The sequence below is a fragment of the Mastomys coucha genome, unplaced genomic scaffold, assembly GCF_008632895.1.
Source record: "Mastomys coucha isolate ucsf_1 unplaced genomic scaffold, UCSF_Mcou_1 pScaffold23, whole genome shotgun sequence".
NCBI classification, from domain to species: domain Eukaryota; kingdom Metazoa; phylum Chordata; class Mammalia; order Rodentia; family Muridae; genus Mastomys; species Mastomys coucha.
The window spans coordinates 40,198,540-40,219,073 of record NW_022196906.1 but is presented as its reverse complement, the minus strand read 5'-3'; the positions used below and the strand labels follow the sequence as shown (position 1 = coordinate 40,219,073).

Below are 20,534 nucleotides of genomic sequence, written 5' to 3'. Positions count from 1 at the left end.
GTTTGTTTTTGTTTTTGTACCCAACTGTCAGGTAGAGTGGCTGTAGCCTTGCCGCATTCACCACACTGTGTGGGTATACTGGAGGGAAAAATCAAGGGGAATTGTTTGCCGAAAGGTTTGGGGTGAGCGACTGAAAGTGGGTTCAGCTCCAGGCATTTTATTAGCACCCATCCAATAATTCCCGTCTCTTTGGCTCCTGGAGGAATCCTGGCTCTAGGGAGTGGAAGAGCTTCCATCTTGTACCCTGTGGACCCCACCTGGAAACAAGGCTAGCACAAGAAACCAGCCCTCTCAAAGCCAGTCCTATCGCTAGCTGTTTCCAACCTGGGTTACAGCACTAGTGATCTGAGCCTCTGTGGGCCCCTTTTGGGGTTCCTTGTTTTGCCTGGCCATCCATTTCCCTCTGAGCCTTCTTAGGAAGGGATTTTGTCTCATACTCTAAACCGGTCAGGTGCCCAGGCTTGAGTGAGCTTGAAGAGCTGAGTAGTCGCATACAAAGGGATCCTCACTGCAGCACCATGTTCCCGCGTCCCTTAATATCCCCTTAGCGCCCTCCCTATGTCCCCCCAAAGAAAGAAGCTATTCCATTTTGGAAAGGTTTATTGTAAGAAATGCAGGGGTGGGGAGTGGAGGCAGGCGCCTTACTAGGCGGTCAGCGCTTCGCTGGCCTTGTCGATCACACTCTTGACTCTGGTCTTAATGCTCTCCAGCATGGGCATCAGGCTATGGCGCAGATCCTCCAGCGCGGGTTTGGCTTTCTCGCCAAGTGTCCTCAGGTGATCTTTGGCCCTGGTGTGGTACTCGATCAGGGTAGGGTTGTTCTTGAGCTCAGTCAGACGCTGGGCCAGGCTCTCGCGCATCTGGTCGCTGTGGGGCGCTATCTGTGTGCGCAGCGAGTCTACGTGCGTGCGCAGGCGGTCGCGAAATTCCTCAGCTACAGGGGTCAGTCTAGTGTGCAGCTCCTGCAGCTTCTGGCGCGCGCTCTCGTGCAGCTCGGTGCCCAGAGGCTCCACCTTCTGGCGGTAGAGATCCACTTCCTCTTTCCACTTCTTCTGGAATTCGTCCAGGAAGGGCTGCACCTTCTTCTTCACTTCCTCTAGGTCCTTGTTCATCTCCTGTCTCACCCAATCTGTTTCTTTCTCCAGTTTATCCCAGAACTCTCGAGTCACTGGGCCCAGCCGTTCCTGCAGTTGACCAACGGTTGAACCCAGAGTGTCCCAGTTGTCCACGAGATTCAGGCTAGAGGGGGAGAGAGCGGCTGAGAGATGGTCCCAGGCAGCCTGCACTGCCCCTGGTCTGCAGATCCATGTACGTGATACCTGGGGTCAGGCCTGGGTGCCACCTGTCCCCAAATGTTCAGTTGCTATGATCCTAGTTGCCCCGAACATGCAACCCTCTAACTTCCTGCCTTCCCTCTAACATCCCTCTGTACACGTGGCCTAAGACACCAAGAACACAGACGTGGTTGGTGCCGGTTGCAAGGCCAGTCCCATTTTTTTGTGCTGTCTGACCAGTACTGGGGGTTTCCGAGGAAAAGGGATTTTGCACTCATAGGCTGAATGAGGGACTGTAGTTACCCAACAGCCAGATGAATCCCATCCCTAGTCCTCCATTGGAACCTGCCATTGTGCCCAGCTGGTAGGAAAGCAGGTGAAGATCTAGCCAGCTCAGTTACAGCATCTTCTCACAGGTCTCTCTGCCCACCCTGGATGGGCAGCCCTTGCCCTCCTCCAGGGCCCACACTAGGTCCTTCCTTACTTCAGCTCTTTGCCCAAGGCGGAGGATTCAAACTGGGACACGTATTCTCTGCCGCTGTCTTTGATCGAATCCACATACACAGTAGCAAAATCCTTCACCTTGTCCCATTGGGATTGGGGTTCATCTTGCTGCCATACGTGCCAAGCCTGGCTCCCTGGGGATGGAGGGGACACCCATGTTAGGTCAGACTCGGAGTCAGGGAGGAGAGCAGTGGGAATTCTGTTCTCAGTGCCCAGGGAGGTAGTCCACGAAGGCCAAGAGGCACCTACCTGTCAGGAAGACCAGAGCCAGGGCCAGCACCACAGCTTTCATCCTGAAGGGTGTGGGTGACCTGAAGAAGAAGGAGGAGGAGGAGGAGGAGGAAGATGAGGAGGGAGAAGAGGAGGGAGGCTGGGTTGAAGGGAGGCATTGTCATGGAAGGCTCCACACCATTCAAGCCCATGGAAGAATTGTCTAGAGTGGGAAAAGGTGCCAGATATCCATGGTATTGATTTGGTCAGTGGAGCATCAACAGGGAGGCACTAGGGAGCTAGAGTAGCCTAGGGCAGGAGCGGCACTTACCTCCCCGGAGCTCTCCAACAATCTGGGTGTCCAGCTCTTCTTCCCTGACCTATATATGTGTGTGGGTAGGGGCTGGGCTGGGAGACTGATAAGCTCAGCCTGGCCCTGTCACTGCTTGCTTTTGCTGGCGATGTGGAACTCAGAGTTCAAGGATCAGCTCTGTTCTTCAGGCTGGGCAAACAGAGTGGGCAAACAAGAAGCTGCGGGGGCTGCAGAGCTGGGGTCAGGAGTTCAGGTGGGGGCAGCAGGGAAGGGCTGCAGGCTCTAGGGGTCCCCAGGGGTAAGGCAGTTGCACCATCCTGTGGTGTGTATGTTCTTTAAGATGGTCTCATGTTGCCCACCCCTGGGCTCCTCTGTGTTGCTAGTGCCCTGAGCCTGGAGCTGGGTGGGAATGAGGAATTTTGGGCTCTTCTACTCAGAGCCCCACCCCTAAAGTTTTCTTGCATTCCAGGGGGTTCACCCTTTCACCTCACCCTGTTCCCCCAGGTTTGGAGATTCATCTCCGGATGCTACATGCTTGGCTTGGCCAGCCTCCCAACCCTAAATCCAAGAACAATTGAGGCATCAGGTAATTGCCTGAGGGAAATACAGAGTGGCTCAGGTCCTCAGGCTGAGGGCAAAGATTCCTCTGATGCTTCAGAAGAAATGACAGAGGCCAATATGGAGTTGTTAGCTCCTTCCTTGTCTCTCTCTCCCTCCCTTCCTTTTGGAGACAAGGTCTTTCTGTGTAGCTCAAGCCTATCTCCAACTCAAGACAATCTTGCCTCATCCTTCCAAGTGCTAGAATGTGCTACTAAGTCTAACTTTAAAATGTGGGTGTGTGGTATTTTGCTGGGGATGGAAACTAAGGCCTTGTACACACTAGTCAAAGAGTCTATTACTGATTTTTTATCAGACCTTAGAGTTGCCAATGTTTGTTGTTGCTTTTAAGATTCATTTATCTTATGTACATGAGTGCTCTGTTTTCATGCATACCAGAAGATAGAATCAGATTCCTTTATAGATGGTTGTGAACCACCATGGGGAGGGGAATTGAACTCAGGACCTCTGGAAGAGCAGCTAGTGGTCTTAATTGCTGAGCCATCTCTCCAGCCCCAGTTGCCAAATATTAAGTGTAGATGTTGTTACTCAGCCTCCCTTCCAAAGACAACCTCACCATATACCATGACCACTAAAAGGGGTCATGTAGTTCAATGATTATATGTCTTGCCAGAGTGGTGAGGGCCTAGGCTCACTCGACAGGATGGGAGAGATGGGGAGCTGGGTAGAGTGGGCTGAGTATGGTGGCCCATGTCTTCAACCCTTGCACTTGGGAGGTCAGAGAGTTGAGGGTTCAAAACCACAGCCTTGGCCATATAGCAAGTTTGAAGTCAGCCTGGGCTACATGAGACTATCTAAAAACAAACCAAACAAACAAAAACCACCACGGATCATCTTTAAAACCCCAGGATGGAAAGTGAGTTTTCAAGCTAAGAGGAACTTTTGAAATGATCCATTTGAGGATCTCCTATGAATGTCCTTCTAGATAAGGGCTTGATGAGAGTAGAAGGAATTTGCTGTGTCCTTTATCTCTCAGCCTTAGAGGCAAGGATGGACCTTGAGCCCAGGTCTCTGCATTTGGGACCCAGGGCAGGAATGTACTCTGCCCATCTCCCTAGGAAACTCCCCAACTCCCTAGAAACCAACTTGGAGTCTGTCTACCAGTTCAGGGAGTGGCTGGGATTCCAGGATGCTCCCATCCCAGGAGGCTTTGCAACCAGAGAGAACTTTGGTTTGAACCTGGGATCTGCAACTTAGTCTCCAGGTGACCGGGACGAGTTACATAACCTCTCCACCCCCGGTCTCTAATCTGCTAAGGAAAGATAATGACAGAACATGCTGTGGCTTCCTTATGAGCCCAGTCACAGTGTGGGAAGCAGCATGACAGGATGGAAAAGACGTGGGTGCACTTCTCAAGGCCAGGATCCTGTGCCTGTTGTCTAACATGGCAAATGTGATTAGAGGACTTGAACTGAAGGGTAGCCCAGGATATCCAGAGGGCACAGTAATCACAAGGGTCCTTCGATATGCTAGAGGAGGCAGGAGAGGGCCAAAGCCAAGGAAAAACTTGAGAACAGAAATAGAGGCCAAGCAATATGAGTGTGCAGGGGAGCCAAGTGAGTATTGGCTGCCCATCCATGGATGCTGGAAGAAAGAAGTGAAGGAAGACGCAGATTTTTTTCTGAATGAAAGCGTTTTCAGACAGAACAGCACTCTGATAATCACATGCTTTCAGCCATGAGTTGAGCTTCAAAGTTGTATTTGTGTTAACTGTGAAATCTGAACACATTTCAAGCAAAACTGTTGAAAGGTGACCAACAGCAAATGGCAAGTGTTCCGTGCCCCAGACTCTTGCCATCAACACATTCCATTACTAGGACGTAGCCTGTGACCCCAGCTGCTGGCAGCAAAAATGGGGTGAGGCAGGTGCTTGGCTTGCAGGGGCTGTGATGCAGGACAACTATCTGTTCTGGGTTGAAACCAGTCCCAGAGGGCTGTGGGAGCACTTAGAGGCAGGTGGCCTCCTTGAGAGAGACTGCCCCCACAGTAGTAGTTTCATTTTAGATCTTTTGCGGGTAGGGGTTGGGGAGGGGGAATCTAAGCAGCTTACTTGTTGGCCTCCAGGCTGCTTCCCACAGTCCTACCTTTTCCTTTGGCTCATGACTGAAATCGTGGTGGCCAATCCTAATGGAACCTAACATTTGCTCAAGTAAATTTGAGACACCCCTGTAAGGCTGGATGCCATGGTTTCCCCCTTGGTAGCTTGCCTGTCAGAAAAGCAGCAGCTCAGAGCTGCTAAGAATATACTTGCCCCTCAACTTTAAGACAGTGCCCATGGGGCTAGGGATTGGGTTTGGCTTCTAGTTCTCTGATGGTGACTCCTTCACTCCCAAAGCTGCCTTCATACTCTCTTCAGGGACATGGCTTGGGGACTGGAATCCAAGACATCAAGGTAGAGGACTCTGGGACAACTTGACTGAGCAGTAAGTGTGCTCCTGTCTTGGTATATAGTCCAGGCTGGTCTCAAACTTGGGGTAATCCTCCTGCCTTGGCTTTCTGTGTTGAGGTTTAAGTGTATGGGCCATGCTCACTTTCTTCCCCCTTCCCCATACTTCCTTGTTGTTGACTGTCACTTTATCAGAGGACATTTGGCTTAAACTAGTCTAAATGGCTCTTGACTATTCTGGACAGATAGAGTCAAATGGGCTCATCACAGATTGAGATTGGGGTTGGCCACTGTTAGAGGTGTTGGGTGACCGGGATGAGACCATGGAGTGAAGACAGTGCCTATCATTGGTGTTTCTCTTACTATCCTCACCCCCTCACTTGGGAACCTCCAAAGTGACTCCTGGATTGGACCAGCAAGTGCCGGCCTGAGATGCCGACACTCTTGGGAGTGCTGGCAGCCTCGGCTGCAGTGAACGTAGCCCATTTCACAACTGTCTCAACACAGCAGATCATCTGCATGGGGCTGTGCAAGGACTCTGCCCTTTGGTGGGCCTGGCACCAGACACACCAAACATTTACTGAATGAATGACACTGGTACACCAAAACTTCTCAGACTGGCGAAGGGTCACAGAAAGGTGCAGGCCTTCAATGGTGCCAGCCCCTTCTGGGAATATGTACCCGATAAGGGATAGTGCTATCAGAAACTGGGAGCTGGGGCTGGGGAGGCTCTTCCTAAGCAGACTGGATCCCCAGTGATTCCTGTTTGAAAGTCCTGTTCCGGTGAGGACACTGTCTCACCAGCTCTGAATGATGTTCCTGCCTCCAGCTCAGGAGACTAAGGTCTCTGAGTGGGTGGGGCCTGGCTCCAGTACAAAGTCAGGAAGTCTCTCGCTTCCCGGAGGGCAGAGATGTCCAGGTTCAGATCCCAGAGTGTATCTGGCTGCCTCTGGGTACCCACCCTACCTCTAGCCAAAGACTTTGCAGACACAGCAGATGCAAGAAGTGTACTGACCTTTTGGGAGTCCTTAGGGCCCATCACTGCTTCCAAAGCCAGCTCACCTCTGTGCAGTGCAAACATCTTCAGAACTTCCAGAGGCTCAGCTGAGAAGGGACCTTCCACTCTGAGCAGTTCCATTGCAATTCTGGCCTCAAAGACTTTCCTATATGCCCCTCCCACCCCCAAGAGTGAGTGTATGTTATCTGTTCACAGGAGCCTGGGAATCATGTCAGACCCCTTGGAATTGGAGTTCTATGTGGTATGAGTTGCAGTAAGTCAGTGCTCTTAACCACTGAGTCATCCTTCTAGCCTCCGTCGATCTACAAATCATTGATCTTTCTTCTCACAAGACTTCAGCTCTTTCAGCAGTACCTGGGGCCCTGTTGGAAATTCTGCCCTTTACCTGGAATCCAGGAACAGACAGAGGAAAACAATAGCAAAAGTCCTCTGCCCTATAGCTGAGGGAGGTTGCCCCATAAAGATTCCAGCCAGGGGCAATTCAAGGTTCTCCTTCTGAGGACCCCAAGGAATCCATTTCCCACCCAACTCTGCAAACACAAATGTGTCCCTTCTGAGGGGTTAGAGTCCACACAGGTGCCTGGACACAGTGTGAGTCTGACTTGCCAGGCTCAGAGGCCAAGAGGCAAGGTGAGAATGTGCTGCTCAAAGCCCCACCCTAAACCTAGGGACTTCTCCAGACACCTGGGTCATCTCCACCCTACCCCATGTGACTAGACTCTGAACCGTAAGGCAAACAACATATCAGCCTTAGAACATAATCAGGTTTTTATTTCCACAACCTCCTACAATCCAACCAAGTTACTAAGTTGTAGATGTCCCACACAAACAAGGACAAAGGCTCTTAGCAACTTGAATCTGGAGATTATTATTATTATTTAGCTCAACAGAAATGAGAAAGGAAAAAATACTTCTTACATTTTCAAAGAACAGAAATAGCAAAGTAGATTCATATACATTCAACATATACTGCGAATATTGGTTACTACAATATAAAGCAATGGTGATCTTGAAAATAGTTCGCAAGATGGCACGGTTAATAGGCTCACTGGCTTTCGTCTGGGTGGCTCTGGAGGGGTGGTACCTGCTCTTCCATCAATCCAGTATCATGTAAACAGGTCAGGCCGAGCGTGGGGAGCAGCAGGGTGGGGCTGGAGCATCAGAGCTGGACTGAGCTTGGAAGCCAACTGGCCCCTTAAGCTTTCTTGGGAGTCAGACTTCTTCTGGCTAGTAATTAGTGACACCTGAAGTGGAGGGGAGACTGGAGGACATGGGACCATGGAACAGGTCCCCAGCCAAGCTCTCATATTGAAAATGAATCCATTCAAGGGACAATGGGCTCAAGAGCAAGCTTTCAGGGACTATGCGGAAGGGTAAGGTGGGTAGGGACCCTGCTGGTAACATCCGGATGCCATGGTAGGCTTTCTTCTGTGCATATTCAGAGGTTGGTGGCCCCTGGCTCTGAGAAATGAGGGCTGGGAGTCAGAGCAGTGACCATCCCTCTCTGGTTTTGAAGACCAGAAGAGAAGCCAGGCCTTGTTTGGCCCCAGACTTTGGTTTCTGACTGCAGAGAGAAAGGAAAGGACAAGAACAGTAGCTACTGCGTATGTGCTGCTTCGGCTGGGGAAGGGAGGCCACTGCATCCGTTGCTGGCACAGGAGAGTGGCTCACGATGCCAAAGCCAAGGAAAACACTTCAAACAGAAGGTGCAAGCCACAGTTCAATAGCACAGAATCTGGTTAAACATTTCTCTTTTAAACAACAACAAAAAAAATCCTTTTTGTCTTTATTAATAACAATTTAATAACAATATCAACATTTATCAAAAACAATTCCTACATGATCAAAAATTTAAATGTAGGGGCCAAGGATGCTGGGGAGAGGAGAAGGTTAAGGGACCCCATACAGTCTCCAATTCCTGTCTGTGACAAAGAGGCTGCAAGGGAAGGGCATGTACACACTCATATATGTGCACACAAAAGGACCAACGGTCCTTTTTACAACGAAGTAGAGAATAAGAATGGAGACCACACAAACAGCACAGTGTACCACTCCTGGGTGTTCACTCATGAGGGGGAACTGGTTGGTGACTGGAGGGGAACTGAACATATACCAGAGGGGCCTAGGCTGAGCCATTCTGGTTGGCAAACCTGTCAGCACCAGGCCATTCAGCCTATGGATCTGATGGAATTCTGCTGTGCCAGATATGATTCTAGTAGAGGCCAGCAGGAGACTGTGCCAGATTCCAGGCTCAGGTTTCTTCTTCTGTTCCACTCTCCAAAGGCAGGGACCATTGCCCCTGTCCTCTCCCTTTCTTGGCCACCAAACTCTGCTCTAGCATTTGTTCCCAGCAGACCAGGGCAGAGGGAGAGAAGGGGAGAGAAGCTGGTCTGGGACAGGTTGTGGGAGGGCCCTAAATTCAGCCCCTGAGTACTAACCCCTGGTTCCTCTACCTCAGAAATGGTAGGAGAAAACAAAAGAGAGAGAGAAAGAGAGAGAGGAGCGCTCAAGGGAGGTGGGGTGGGCAAGGTAAAGAGAATAAGTTATCTCCAAAGGAAAATTTCCAAAACAAAATACAAGCAAACCTCCAAACAGCAGAACTCAATTCAAGCACACCAGATGCTGGCTCATGAAAGATGGAGGACACGGATTTCCTGTTTATTTCCTTGGTGCCTTGGTCATACAAGCAAACATGGCAAAAGTCCCTCGTAACCCAAGCGACATTCTACTGGTGCCCAGTGTGGGGAAAGGAGCTGCACTGTTCTGGCGGAGACACAGATGGAGGAGTGGTGCGATGCTGCTGGACACTGTTGGTCTATTGGTCTAGACTCAGCCTCCTCCTGGAGCTGTACTTGGACCTATGAAGCAGACAGGACCATCTTGAAGGAGAGGGAGTGACTCTTCACCTTCTCTCCCCACCCTTTCTAATGTTACTGGGGCTGGGACTCATGGCCCTGCACAGCCACGCCAATGCTGCCAGCAAGCCACAGGCACGCAGGCCCTCCATGACGTCTTTTTTTGGTATCACTGTATGAGCCTTGCCACACTGAGGCTCTGCTACGCCTCTGCCTGTGGCTTTACTTTCTTCAAGTTGTTCTGTCTCTGTAGAGATAGAACCACTAGTACTCACCGTCCATGCGACCTCTGCTAGGCCAACAGGGCCAGTGAGCCTTCTGTCTTTTCAGCATGGGCCTCGGACTATGTATTCTTTGCTTACCTCCTAAGAAGTCTGGTTGGGGCTGGGCTCTGTGGTAGAGGGTTTGCACAGCCTAGGTTCTATGCCCAACATCAAAATGCCAAAAGCAAACAAAAAAAAAACCACCAATGAAGGAGCCTGACTGGATCTGCCTTTTCCCCCTTTTCTGGTTGGGTTTCAACCTTCAGAATGGAGTGTAAAGATTAGCTCCTTTAGTGTGCTGGCCAAAGGTCATTGGCCTTTGGCGTTTGCAGCTGTAGCTTACTGGATCTCATTAGAGTCATAGCATCTATAACAAGAGGTGGGCCACATACCTTTCCTCTATAATTAAGACCTCAGCCTGCCTTGAAACTAATACAGTACTTAATGAAGAAGCAGGCAGACCAGGAAGGTTGCACAGAAAGAGTGTCACTCAAGTTTAGCTGAGTACCACACATGGAATGAACACATTGAGGGGATCAGGGGCTGGCACTGGGCCCCAAGGTGGTACTCACTCTCCATATCCTGCTACACGCCGGCCTGCTCCATGCTGAAGGAGACCTCTGGGTGCTTGTGGTTGAGCATGATGTCCGTAACACACGTAGCTGGATAGCGAGCAGAGTTTAGATGCTGGCTGCCATCACCAAGGCCTGAGTGCTCGTGGCCCAGGCTCACCCCACATTCTGCAAGACCAAAAAGAACATGTGAGGTGGCAGGGGCAGGTGGAGCAAGTGGGACAGGAGAGAGGAGGCTGAGGAGGTGCTTGTCTAGCAACCCAGTGTGAGTCCAGGTCTGACTCAGGCCACAGCAGGCCCTTCAGATGTAAGGGGCCCTTACTGACTACCTGCCCCTCCCTTTGCCACCCTCATGAGCAACTGACATATGGGGGTGAAGATGAGAAACCCTTGAGGAGCCCTTTCTTGTGGTTGGGGGAAAGGATAACCGTAGTGGGTGCTACAGGAGCCAGGCCAGGCCACTTCCTCCTGGACATCACATTAATAAACACTACCCTTAGGAGGCTAGCATCCTCAGGACCCAAGCCTGGACATGGGCACTACTTTCTTGATGTCTTCACAGATGAAGACTTCCTAGGTTAAGGGCTTTGCCTGTAGACCTTAGAAAGAGTGGACCCGCTGGGCGGTGGTGGCGCATGCCTTTAATCCCAGCACTTGGGAGGCAGAGGCAGGCGGATTTCTGAGTTCAAGGCCAGCCTGGTCTACAGAGTGAGTTCCAGGACAGGCAGGGCTACTCAGAGAAACCCTGTCTCAAAAAACCAAAAAAAAAAAAAAAAAAAAAAAAAAAAAAAAAAAAAAAAAGTGTGGACCCATCTGTCTCCAGGCTCTCTCTATGGTCTCCCACCGTGGCTCTACAAAGACATAGAAATAAATGTTCCACTAGGATATGAAACCCTCTAAAGGAGAGCTGAAAGAGAGCTATTGTTGAAGGTGCTTCCTACTCCAGCACTGAACTTGGATGGTGATATCCCTGTGCTGACAGAAGCTAGAGTCCCTAACATGTGTACACCACGGGGGATGTGTGGGAGCGACACTGTGCATAGCTCCTCACCCAGTGAACTCTTTCCACAGAAGGCTGCCCAGGGGTGCCCACAGGCTCCTCACCCAGTGAACTATTTCCACAGAAGGCTGCCCAGGGCAAGGCCTTACCTTCGTCTTCCTCATCCTGAAACTGCTGGCTGCCCATGAATGAAGACTGACTGAGAACTGCATCTGACATCCGGGCAGAGCTCAATGCCTTTCCTGCCACCAGGCTCATTCCTGGCAAGGTGTCCAGCTGTACCTGTAGAGAGTAATCAGCAGGAATGAGTGCCAGACAATGTGCCACTCTCAGGAGACCCCTGTCCACTCCCTAGCCCATCCAATAGGCAGTGAGGTTTGACAGCTCTGTTCTCAAGTGCCCTGTGTAATATGATGACTGATGTGTATGTGAAGTGTAACTGTTATTTACGGCACAACTAAATTTATAATTTTGTGTAACTTTAACACATTCACATTTGAACAGCCACAAATGGCTACTCAATGACATATTGGTACTACCATGGCTGGGTGTGTCCCAGTTGACAAGACTTGCTCTGACAGGTCAACTCTTAAGAAAGCCAAAGACGCCGGGAGTGGTGGCGCACGCCTTTAATCCCAGCACTTGGGAGGCAGAGGCAGGCGGATTTCTGAGTTCGAGGCCAGCCTGGTCTACAGAGTGAGGTCCAGGACAGCCAGGGCTATACAGAAAAACCCTGTCTCAAAAAAAAAAAAAAAAAAAAAAAAAAAAAAAAAAAAAAAAAAAAAAAAAAAAAAAGAAAGCCAAAGACAGCAAAACAGCTGCCAGGAATGGACCAAAAATTAAGGGTTCATATATTGAAGCCTGGATTTAGATCTCTGGGCAAGGTCAAGACCCTAGATATCAGATCATCTGACTCCTGAGTCTAGCATATAGATGAAAGATTCTCCTGTTAACACTGGTCTGTTATGGGGAGTGAAAAAAAAAAAGGGTTCCCCACAGTTTGCAGAAGGCTGGACTCTGAGAAGGTGGCAGAAGGGGACACTCTGCTTTCAGGTTGAGATTGGCACCATCCCACCTCTAAGCAGCAGGCGTGGCCAACATACATAAGCATCGTCGCTGTTCTGGATTGTGTGGTGTCTCTGGAGGGTCCGGGACCTGAGGTGCTCACTGACTAAGGGCCGTGCTGGATACCCAAGGCCATTGTGATCCAGCAGCTCCATTGCTTGTCCAGGAGAACTTCTTTCCATGCAGTTCCCTATGACAGACTCTAGGAGACAGAGCAGGAGAAGCAGGGTGAGCAGGCTCAGAGCTTCTCCGGGTGACAAGTGATGGCAACTCCCATGCAGTCCCTTTTGTAGGATACAAGGAGTGATAGGGTACCACATTTGCCCAAGTGTCAATGCTCAGCCAGCTGGCACAGGTGTGGGGCCAACCTGACAACATCAAGTCCTACAGCAAATAGGGGTTTAAGACACACCTTACCTAGGGGAAGAAAAACTCACCTAGGGGGTGTGAGCTGGGCCACACCCATCCTCTTCTTTTCCCATCTCTCTGCTGGCTTAGCTTGTACTCAGCTCCCAAATAAGGTCATGGAGAACTCTAAAGCTGAGCGGGTTCTAGCCTGTATCCACGGCTTTGGCCTCTGCCTTGGTACCATCCCAGGTCTCTCCCACTATCCCACTGCCACTGCTGGTGCTGCCTATGGCTCCTTCCCCTTTCATAAGTGCTTGCACACAGCTGTGCCTGACCTCACTAACCATGCCTATTTTCATATCACCAAGGTCCATGGCTTCAACCACACTGCTTGTGTATATAGAAATACTGCAATGGATGAAATGAGTGAGATGCTCAGTGATGAGAAGCACCTGTCATCAAGCTTGATGATCTGAGTTGTATCCTCAAAACCCACCTAGTAAGAGAAATGATCACTCATACACACACACACACTAAATGTAAAAAGAATTACTGAAAAAAAAATTTTTTTTTGGTTCCAGATCCATACATCCAACTTTCTTCTTGGGTACCTAACTAGTACGTAACACTTACATTAAATTTCAAACTCGTTAACTTCCCCAGGAACCTGCTACTCCTCTAAAAGCCCATATTTTGACCCCTCCCCTCCTTAATCTTTCAGGTGAAAGCCCTTGGAGTCATGCTTGATCCCTTCTTCCTGGTCCCACAGTGGCTCTAAGTCTAAAGAGTCTGCTCGTTCAGTGGTGGACACTTCAGCCCCAAGACTGCCTGCTTTCGGTCAAGAGCCATTATCTCTTGCCTATATCATTTTCTAACCACCCCTAGTTACTTCCCTATAAAGACTACTCTTAAAAACCCATTCCTACTTTTAAAATATATACATGTGTGTACATGTCATAGTAGATACAAATGAGTGTATGTGTATAACATGTGTGTTATATGTGGTGCATGTGTTGTATATATGAAGTGCTACATTTGCATCCCTTGTTCAGAGATTTAAAACATTTAAACAATTATTAGTTGTGTACACATGAGTACACACATGAGAAAGACAACTTTCAGGAGCTGGTTTTCTCCTCCCAGTCTAGGGCTCAAACTCAGGTCATCAGGGGTTTACTGCTCTGCCACCTCTGACCTTGGGCAGAGCTTTTAGGACTGTGATCAGTCAGGAGCAGATGGCAAAGCTTGATGGCAAGTGCCTCTCTTCACTAACAACATAGTCCTGGATCTTGATATTTCCACCCCCCTCCCTCTTCCAGATCAGCGCCCCCCCCAATTGTGTTTCCCTGTCTGTTACGTTCTCTTTCTCCCCTTTTGGATTTTTTTTAGACCTGAAAATGAGGTTCCTCCAAATCTAAGCTCCCACCCAGGCTTTTCAAAGGTCTTGTGGGCTCTGCTTCCCTTACATGTTCTCCTGTCTGGTTTTCTGAGTGATGTTCACAGGCCTGAAAAGACCCCCCAGGTCATAAGAGGCTATCACTTGGCAAATCAGGTGATCAGCTTTCCTGAGTGGCCAGCTGAGCCCTCACTTCTCTGTCAGATGGAGGTGGCTAAGTAGCCACAAGCACAGTCTGAGTGGGGAAGACTAAACTTGATTCTAGCTTCATTGTGTCCTAAGGAGGGGGAAGGGAACTTGAGCAAGGTAGGTGATCTTTCTGGACCTGTGCTTCTGGAGCCTACCCCACAGGCTGCTTGCTAATAGATAGAGCGCAGGACAATAAACAAGGAAGTTACCCAATTCTTATTTTCCAGGCCTTTGGTCTGAAAGAAACAAATGAGGTTATGAACCAGATCCAGGGCTGAAATCGCAGCTCAGCCGCAGAATGTTTGCCTAGAGTGTGTAGGACCCTGTGTTTGATCACAAACATCACAAAAACCCCCACACCAGATGAAAATGAAGCATCTGCCACTCAGAAGCTGTGCTGGGAAGGGGTGGAGAGGTACTAGGGAGCTGCCATGTGAGGATCTTGGTTGTTGCCCAAAGGCTCCCATGTTGAGACTTGGTCATCAGTATGTGGCGTTAATAAGATATACTAGAACTTTTAGGAGGCAAAACCTGATAAAAGGAAGTTAGGTTGGTCCTCTGACCTCCACACACAAGCTACAGAACATAACCCACCTATCCCCATTACACAAAATAAATATTTAAGTGAGAAAAATTTTAGAAGAAGTTAGGACACTGGGATATGCCCTGGACTGGAATTTGTGAGCTGGGTCCCCAATGGCTTCCTTTCTGTTTCCCAGTCAGAATAAGGTGCAGCTTTGTCCAATACATTCCTTGCCAGGATATGTCTCTCACCACAGGCTCCAAACCAACAAGGACAAAAAGCTGAGACCTTGCTGGGCAGTGGTGGCACGCTCTTTTAATCCTAGCACTTGGGAGGCAGAGGCAGGTGGATTTCTGAGTTCAAGGCCAGCCTGGACTAGAGTGAGTTCCAGGACAGCCAGGGCTACACAGAGAAACCCTGTCTCGAAAAAACAAAAAACAAACAAACAACAAACAAACAAAAAAGAGCTGAGACCTCTGCCCCTTAAGCCAGGACAAAACTTTCTTCCTCATAAGTTCATTGTCTTGGGTATTTTGTTCCAGTGACAGGAAGCTAACGCAGGTATAAAGAAAGAATACAAGCGGGAGCCAGGTTCCAGGTTTCCAGATTACCATCACTGGAGTACACAAAGCTTGGCAGCCAGGCAGCCTCCCTTTACCCTTAATATCCCTTATCTGACAGGAAAGGGTTGTTTCAGGGCTCCAAAACCCTGACACCAGTGGAAGGTCTGTGATAAGCATTGAGGACTCCACAGGTACAGGGGTTGGTTCAGGAAGAGGGCTGAGCCCGGGACTCAAAGTCCTTAGATGAGACCTGCTGACCAGTGGCTGGCTGTAAAGACTAACCCACTGACCAGGGACCTAGAACATTTGGCGCCCTTTATGCAATTTCAGGAGCAAGAGAAGAGCCAGGCTTACAGAAGGATCTATAAATAATACAGGGCCTATGTCTTCCAAGAACCCAGAGGGTGCAGAGGGGAGAGTGACTACTCAAACAAGTAAGGGACAAAATGCACAATGAGAATCCAAGGCACAACCCCACACCCTGGGGACTCTGGGCCAGCTTGCGTAACTGTTGAGTCTGTCAATGTTGACACATTCTTACTCATTTACTGGGTTTTAAGAGTAATGACAAAAGGCATGTTTGCCCACCCCTCTTAGAGGCTCTAAGGGGGATTGTCTTAACCCCACCAAGACTTTCAGTACTTTATCCCTTACAAGGCTGGAAGCTGACTGGGCACAAAGAAGAGGATGTGCTTTCCTATCTGAGTTTAAGGTGGTAATCTCAACTGACTGTGCTGTTGCAATTATTTACCTGCAGAGTCAAAAGCCTTAAGCCCCTGAAACGCTGCAGGAGGAAAACCCACCTGATCTTCATTTCTTAAAGTGGAAGACAATGAGACCATAGGCAGTAGAAGGCAGGGTTAGCTCTGAAACTTGCAGCATTTGGAGAAAATTTCTGGCACAGTAGGTGCTCAGTGCTCTGCCCAGGCTGTCTTCCTACTGGTTGGTGGCAAACAGCCTTATAGGAAACAGGAAAGCACAGACACAGGTACAAGGGCATCTAAGTTTCCTAGACTAACATTCCTAAGCTTTGCCCCTTCACCCTTAAGAATAAATCCAGATTCTGCTCTTGTGAACTGCAGCACACATCCCACGCCACTTCCGATACAGCTCTCTGAAGCACCCATGACACTGGCTTACTAACTTGTACGGAGGAACAGGTTAAACGTAAGAGACTAGGCATCTTGGTGGATGGGCATCAAGAACTATCAAGGTCCTCTGTCCAAACAGGGAAACATGGGTGTGGGTTTTGCAATTGCTTGCAGTGCAGCACACTGATAGAACCATTTCTTCACAAAACCCGTGGTAAATGATCTGTGAAATTTCTCTCTGATTATTGAGCCTGTGTATAATGTATATGAGGGAGTGTGGATGCCGTGGTGCATGTGTGGAGATCAGGTTAATTTGAGATCTACTTCTTTTCCTCCACCTTCACAAGCTGTCAGGTTGTGGCCAGTGCTTCACCCACTGAGCCCCCTCACCAGCCCATTCTGGAATCTCTTTCATGAACTGAAAACATAGGTGTGGTGCATAAGCCTGGAGCACATGGAAAGCTGATTCGGAGGATCATGAGTTTAAGGCCAGCCTGGGTTATGCAGTGAGACCCTGCCTTTAAAAAGAGGGGAGAGGGAGGGAGAGAGAGAAAAAGGAAAACTGAAGGTTTCCCAGGGTAGGTGTGAAAAGGAACCGATGACCTGAGTCAGAAGAGATGACCTGAGTCAGAAGAGCGCCAAGCACAGAGTAGGAGTTCATTTAGCTTGGCACCCCTCACTGCCATAACGAATGGAAGTGTGCTTACCTAGTAGGCCCAAGTCAACCTGTGCTAGCCTAAGGACAGTGGGGCTCCTCCAGAAAGAATCACTTTAACACACAGACCTCCTGCCCCAAGGGGATCTGAATTAACGGCCCAGTGTGCACTGAGCTTCAGTAAAGCAGCTCTGCCTCCAGTGCATGGCTTCACTGTTCTGGGACCACACTCATATCACTGTAGATACAAGGCTTTGCTAAAGGTAATTGTGTCCATGGTTCCCAAAGTCACAATGCAAGGGCAGATATCAGAAAGGAGGGTGACTCGCCTCTGAAGTACATCAGTAAGCATGGCAGGAATAAAGCTTCTAGAAAACCTCTGTCAAAGGTTGGGGAAAAGGTGACTGACAAATGAGAGTCACTTATAAAAACTGGGGATAAGGCTACAGAGGCAGGCCAGCTCTGAGTTGAAACCCGGAGGGTTAGAAGTCTGCCTTGACTCTTCTAGGCCAACAAAATATGGGTGAGGGATAGAGGCAATGACGGTGGTGCATAGGAGGAAGGAGAGGGGAGTAAAAGAGGTTGATCAGCTAGAAATAGGAGGAGAGGTTTGATGAAAGACCTGTAACCATTGGGTATTGACCTGAAATAAAGCCTCTGCCTGAGAAGAGAGGATCTGACAGGGACCAGTTGACAGCCTGCCAATCACTCTCAAGTTGTTCTCCATGTTGGACAATGGAGCAGTGTGCCATGATTCTCATGACAGTTTGAAGCTGGACCTAGACAAAACTATGAATCTTAGAAAACCTTTCCCTTGGCTGGGTGGTGGTTCTGCTTGCCTTTAATCCCAGAACACAGAGGCAGAGGCAGAGAGGCAGAGAGGCAGAGAGGCAGAGGCAGGCTGATTTCTGTGAGTTTGAGGGCAGCCTGGTCTACAGAGTGAGTTCCAGGGCAGCTGGGGCTACACGGAGAAACCCTGTCTTGAAACACAATCCCCTTTCCCCTTGGTTTCTTCTAATTCTGTCCTGTGCTACACTCCAGGCCCTGGATTTTGTCCTGGCACCACAATAAGAAGAAAGGATGGCATGCGCTGTGTGAGTAGCACTCAGTGTGTGCACACTGGAGGCATGCATGTGGGATGCAGGTTCGGGGAGCTGAGTCATCAGAAGCTTTCCACACATGGATTCTCTTCTACAGTATGTCCATCCAAGGCATCCACCTCTTCTAGAACACACCCAGCAATAGGCTGCTCAGGTAGCCTGTGATGGCAGTTTCTCATAACAGTCTTTCCTGGGGAGCTAAAATCTGCTGTGATTTCTACCCAGTTTTGATTCTCTTCCTTATCATACACATAGCTGAATTGAGTCTGCTCCTTCAGAGTCATTCCATCCCAACCTCCAGTACTGCGAGGTGTCTCTCATTTCATACACAACCTGTTCCGAAGGCTCCACCCTAACCCCACCAGCGGAGAGTATGACATGCTCGTGGAAGGCAGATCTCCAGGCTGGCAACACCATCGGCTGCAGAGGTCAAGACTTAACTGTCATTTTATGCAGCACCCTCCTCTCTGAGCACACGCCAAGTCCATCTGAAAGCACCAAGCCTTCACATAACCTGTTGCACTCCAGGGCTTGACCAGCCTTGGAGCAGAGTTGTGTGTGACGCCTTTAAAGGCAAGAGATAGGGGCAACTCCAGGGGGAATGAGGAAGAAACACGCAGAGTCCCAGACTCTGTGGATAGGTTGCTTTACTCCCTTTGTGGTTGTGGTGAGGAGGGTGAAGCAAAGGGCTACAGGGAGCTGGCGCTCTGGTTTTGCTATACAAACAAAACTCACAACTTTAGATGAAAATGAAGGCAGCCCCCATACGGTCTACAGCAATCTTAGTTATCAAGTTCCTGTCCTCCCTCCTTGTCCCTCTCACACTCACTCTCTCTCTCTCTCTCTCTCACACACACACACACACACACACACAGAGGCAGTTGATACAAACACAAATGCTCAGACTGGCACAAGACACTACAGGGGGCCACTGTTCATCACACTTCTGTCACACAAGAGGACGATGAGAACAGAGTCTAGGGCTCTCAGGGCTGGAGGTTCCGACTCTCAGCCCCACAGTTTACACATTTCCTTAGTACTGCTGACTGCTCCCACTGCTGCTTTCTGATAACAGCTGGGCAAATCTGAAGTCTAGGACACTGTGGTGTGAACTGTCCTGGGTGCCGCCTACTGCTAGCAGTCTATTTTGTAAGCGACTTCTTACCCACCAATCACCACCTTCTACATGCTTCACCTCTCCCCAAAATGGTCCTAGGGTCTGTTTAATGTTGTTTTGTTTTTGTTTTTCTTAGGAGCACAGAATACTGTCAGAACCAAGCTAACACCCCTGCACACTTAAATTACAGCAGATTCCCCCAAGATTTTTACTCTGAGGGGACTCTTACCTCGACTGGGCACCTTATTTCTACTGAACGTGGTGGCAGTTGGCTGGTGTCCGTAGGGATGGATCCCTAGCTCATGGGCCTGACTCACAGTTCCCAGCAAAGGCTCAGGGTCCCCAGGCCCACTGGTACATAAGAGCAGAGGGCTGTTGTGGCAACCTTTGGTCAGTGTGCTTGAGCTCTTGTCTGGGAAGCCCTCCTTGACCCCCTCACACAAGCAGTCTTCCTCCATACTCTCCGAATGCATTAGTGGTGGCTGATGGGCATACCCATGGGTGGAGGTGGGCGAGGGACCCTGTGAGATACAATTTTGCGCCCTGATCTGTAGGAGATGCTGGGGGCTGGTGTGGTGGCGGTGGTACGAGTCAACATTTTGATAAGATAAAGCCTGGTGCTCTGCCATATTCTGTCCCCCGAGGCTGGGAGCTAGGCTAACAGCGTCCCCTTGGTTCATGTGCCTGAACAATTCATGGTATTCTTGCTGCTGTTGCTGCTGCTGCTGCTGTCGATGCTGTTGTTGTCTTTTGATGAGCTGTGCAAACTCTGCTGGAGGCAGCCGAATGTCCGAGTGGCCGGTGAGTGAATGCCGGGGAGAGAGCAGTCCTTGAAGGATATGGGGAACCTGCTGGTGTCTGGTGTAGTCTGGCGGTGTAGGGGACAGCAGGGCCTGTTGTAGTGCTGACGTGGTATAGTGTGGTGGCTGCTGAAGGGCACTGGGAGGGAAAGTGGGGAACTGATCAAGTGGAGGAACTTTCAGGGCTTGAGTTGGAGGAAACCCCACTCCTGTTGAAGGGCTGTAGCTGCCGGGGGACCCTCGGGACTGGTCCGAAAACAGATGGGGGTGTAAATGCGCCTGGTCGTAGTTGGCAGGAGAGAACCGATTCATGTTCAAGCTGCAGACACAAAACAGTGTGAGTACCAGGTATTCCAGTAACAACTACGCCAGCTCCCCTGGGGATAGTCACTAGCCGTCATTAGCACGAAGCTCTCATGGTACAGACCTGTGCTGTGGCAGGGAGGGCTATGCACACACCACTATATGTCCTCTTGTTTGCTTATCCAAGTCTTTGAAGAGACATAAGGCACTGGGCATGTCATTATCGTGAAGGCAGCATCCTGACCGTGGCTGGTTTCTGGAATAGGGTCTCATGCAACCCGGCTAGCCTCACTTGCTATGCTGATGAGGACGTCGTTAACTCCTGATCCTGCCTCTGTCTCTAGAGCTCTGGGGTTCTGGACATGTGTTAC

General features: G+C 49.7%; 2 protein-coding genes and 1 long non-coding RNA gene across 6 annotated transcripts in view; 1 reads left to right on the top strand and 2 right to left on the bottom strand.

Moving 5' to 3' along the window:
* Positions 1-582: 582 nt before the first annotated feature.
* Apoa1 (apolipoprotein A1) lies at positions 583-2,370 on the bottom strand. Its single transcript, XM_031343508.1, has 4 exons — positions 2,320-2,370; positions 2,028-2,089; positions 1,759-1,912; positions 583-1,239 (listed from the first exon to the last, which is right to left on the bottom strand). The coding sequence occupies exons 2-4, from the start codon at positions 2,068-2,070 to the stop codon at positions 645-647; spliced, it is 792 nt and encodes a 263-aa protein (XP_031199368.1). The 5' UTR covers positions 2,071-2,089; positions 2,320-2,370; the 3' UTR covers positions 583-644.
* LOC116072192 lies at positions 916-11,441 on the top strand. Of its 3 annotated transcripts, none has more exons than XR_004111351.1 (5): positions 916-1,022; positions 1,146-1,308; positions 2,806-2,887; positions 5,255-5,342; positions 11,085-11,441. It is a non-coding gene; the product is annotated as an uncharacterized LOC116072192 (long non-coding RNA). The 3 variants fall into 3 exon arrangements; XR_004111352.1 differs by lacking the exon at positions 11,085-11,441 and adding an exon at positions 6,519-7,083; XR_004111350.1 differs by lacking the exon at positions 5,255-5,342.
* The window catches only part of Sik3 (SIK family kinase 3), a 223,149-nt gene continuing 209,688 nt past the window's right edge, over positions 7,074-20,534 (bottom strand). Inside the window, exons 21-25 of one of the 2 annotated variants that reach the window (XM_031343506.1) lie at positions 19,290-20,179; positions 12,117-12,280; positions 11,163-11,295; positions 10,014-10,181; positions 7,074-9,181 (exon numbers count right to left, since the gene is read on the bottom strand). In XM_031343506.1, coding sequence (XP_031199366.1) covers positions 10,027-10,181; positions 11,163-11,295; positions 12,117-12,280; positions 19,290-20,179 — 1,342 coding nt within the window. In that variant the 3' untranslated portion in view covers positions 7,074-9,181; positions 10,014-10,026. The remainder of the gene's footprint in view (positions 9,182-10,013; positions 10,182-11,162; positions 11,296-12,116; positions 12,281-19,289; positions 20,180-20,534) is intronic. The other variant, XM_031343507.1, reaches the window with a different exon arrangement.

Coding starts and splice junctions, on each gene's coding strand:
- Apoa1 (XM_031343508.1), bottom strand. CDS start 2,070: ATGAAAGCTGTGGTGCTGGCCCTGGCTCTGGTCTTCCTGACAG. Junction 1,913..2,027: donor GGCTCTGGTCTTCCTGACAG/GTAGGTGCCTCT, acceptor CTCCATCCCCAG/GGAGCCAGGCTTGGCACGTA. Junction 1,240..1,758: donor GCCTTGGGCAAAGAGCTGAA/GTAAGGAAGGAC, acceptor CTCCCCCTCTAG/CCTGAATCTCGTGGACAACT.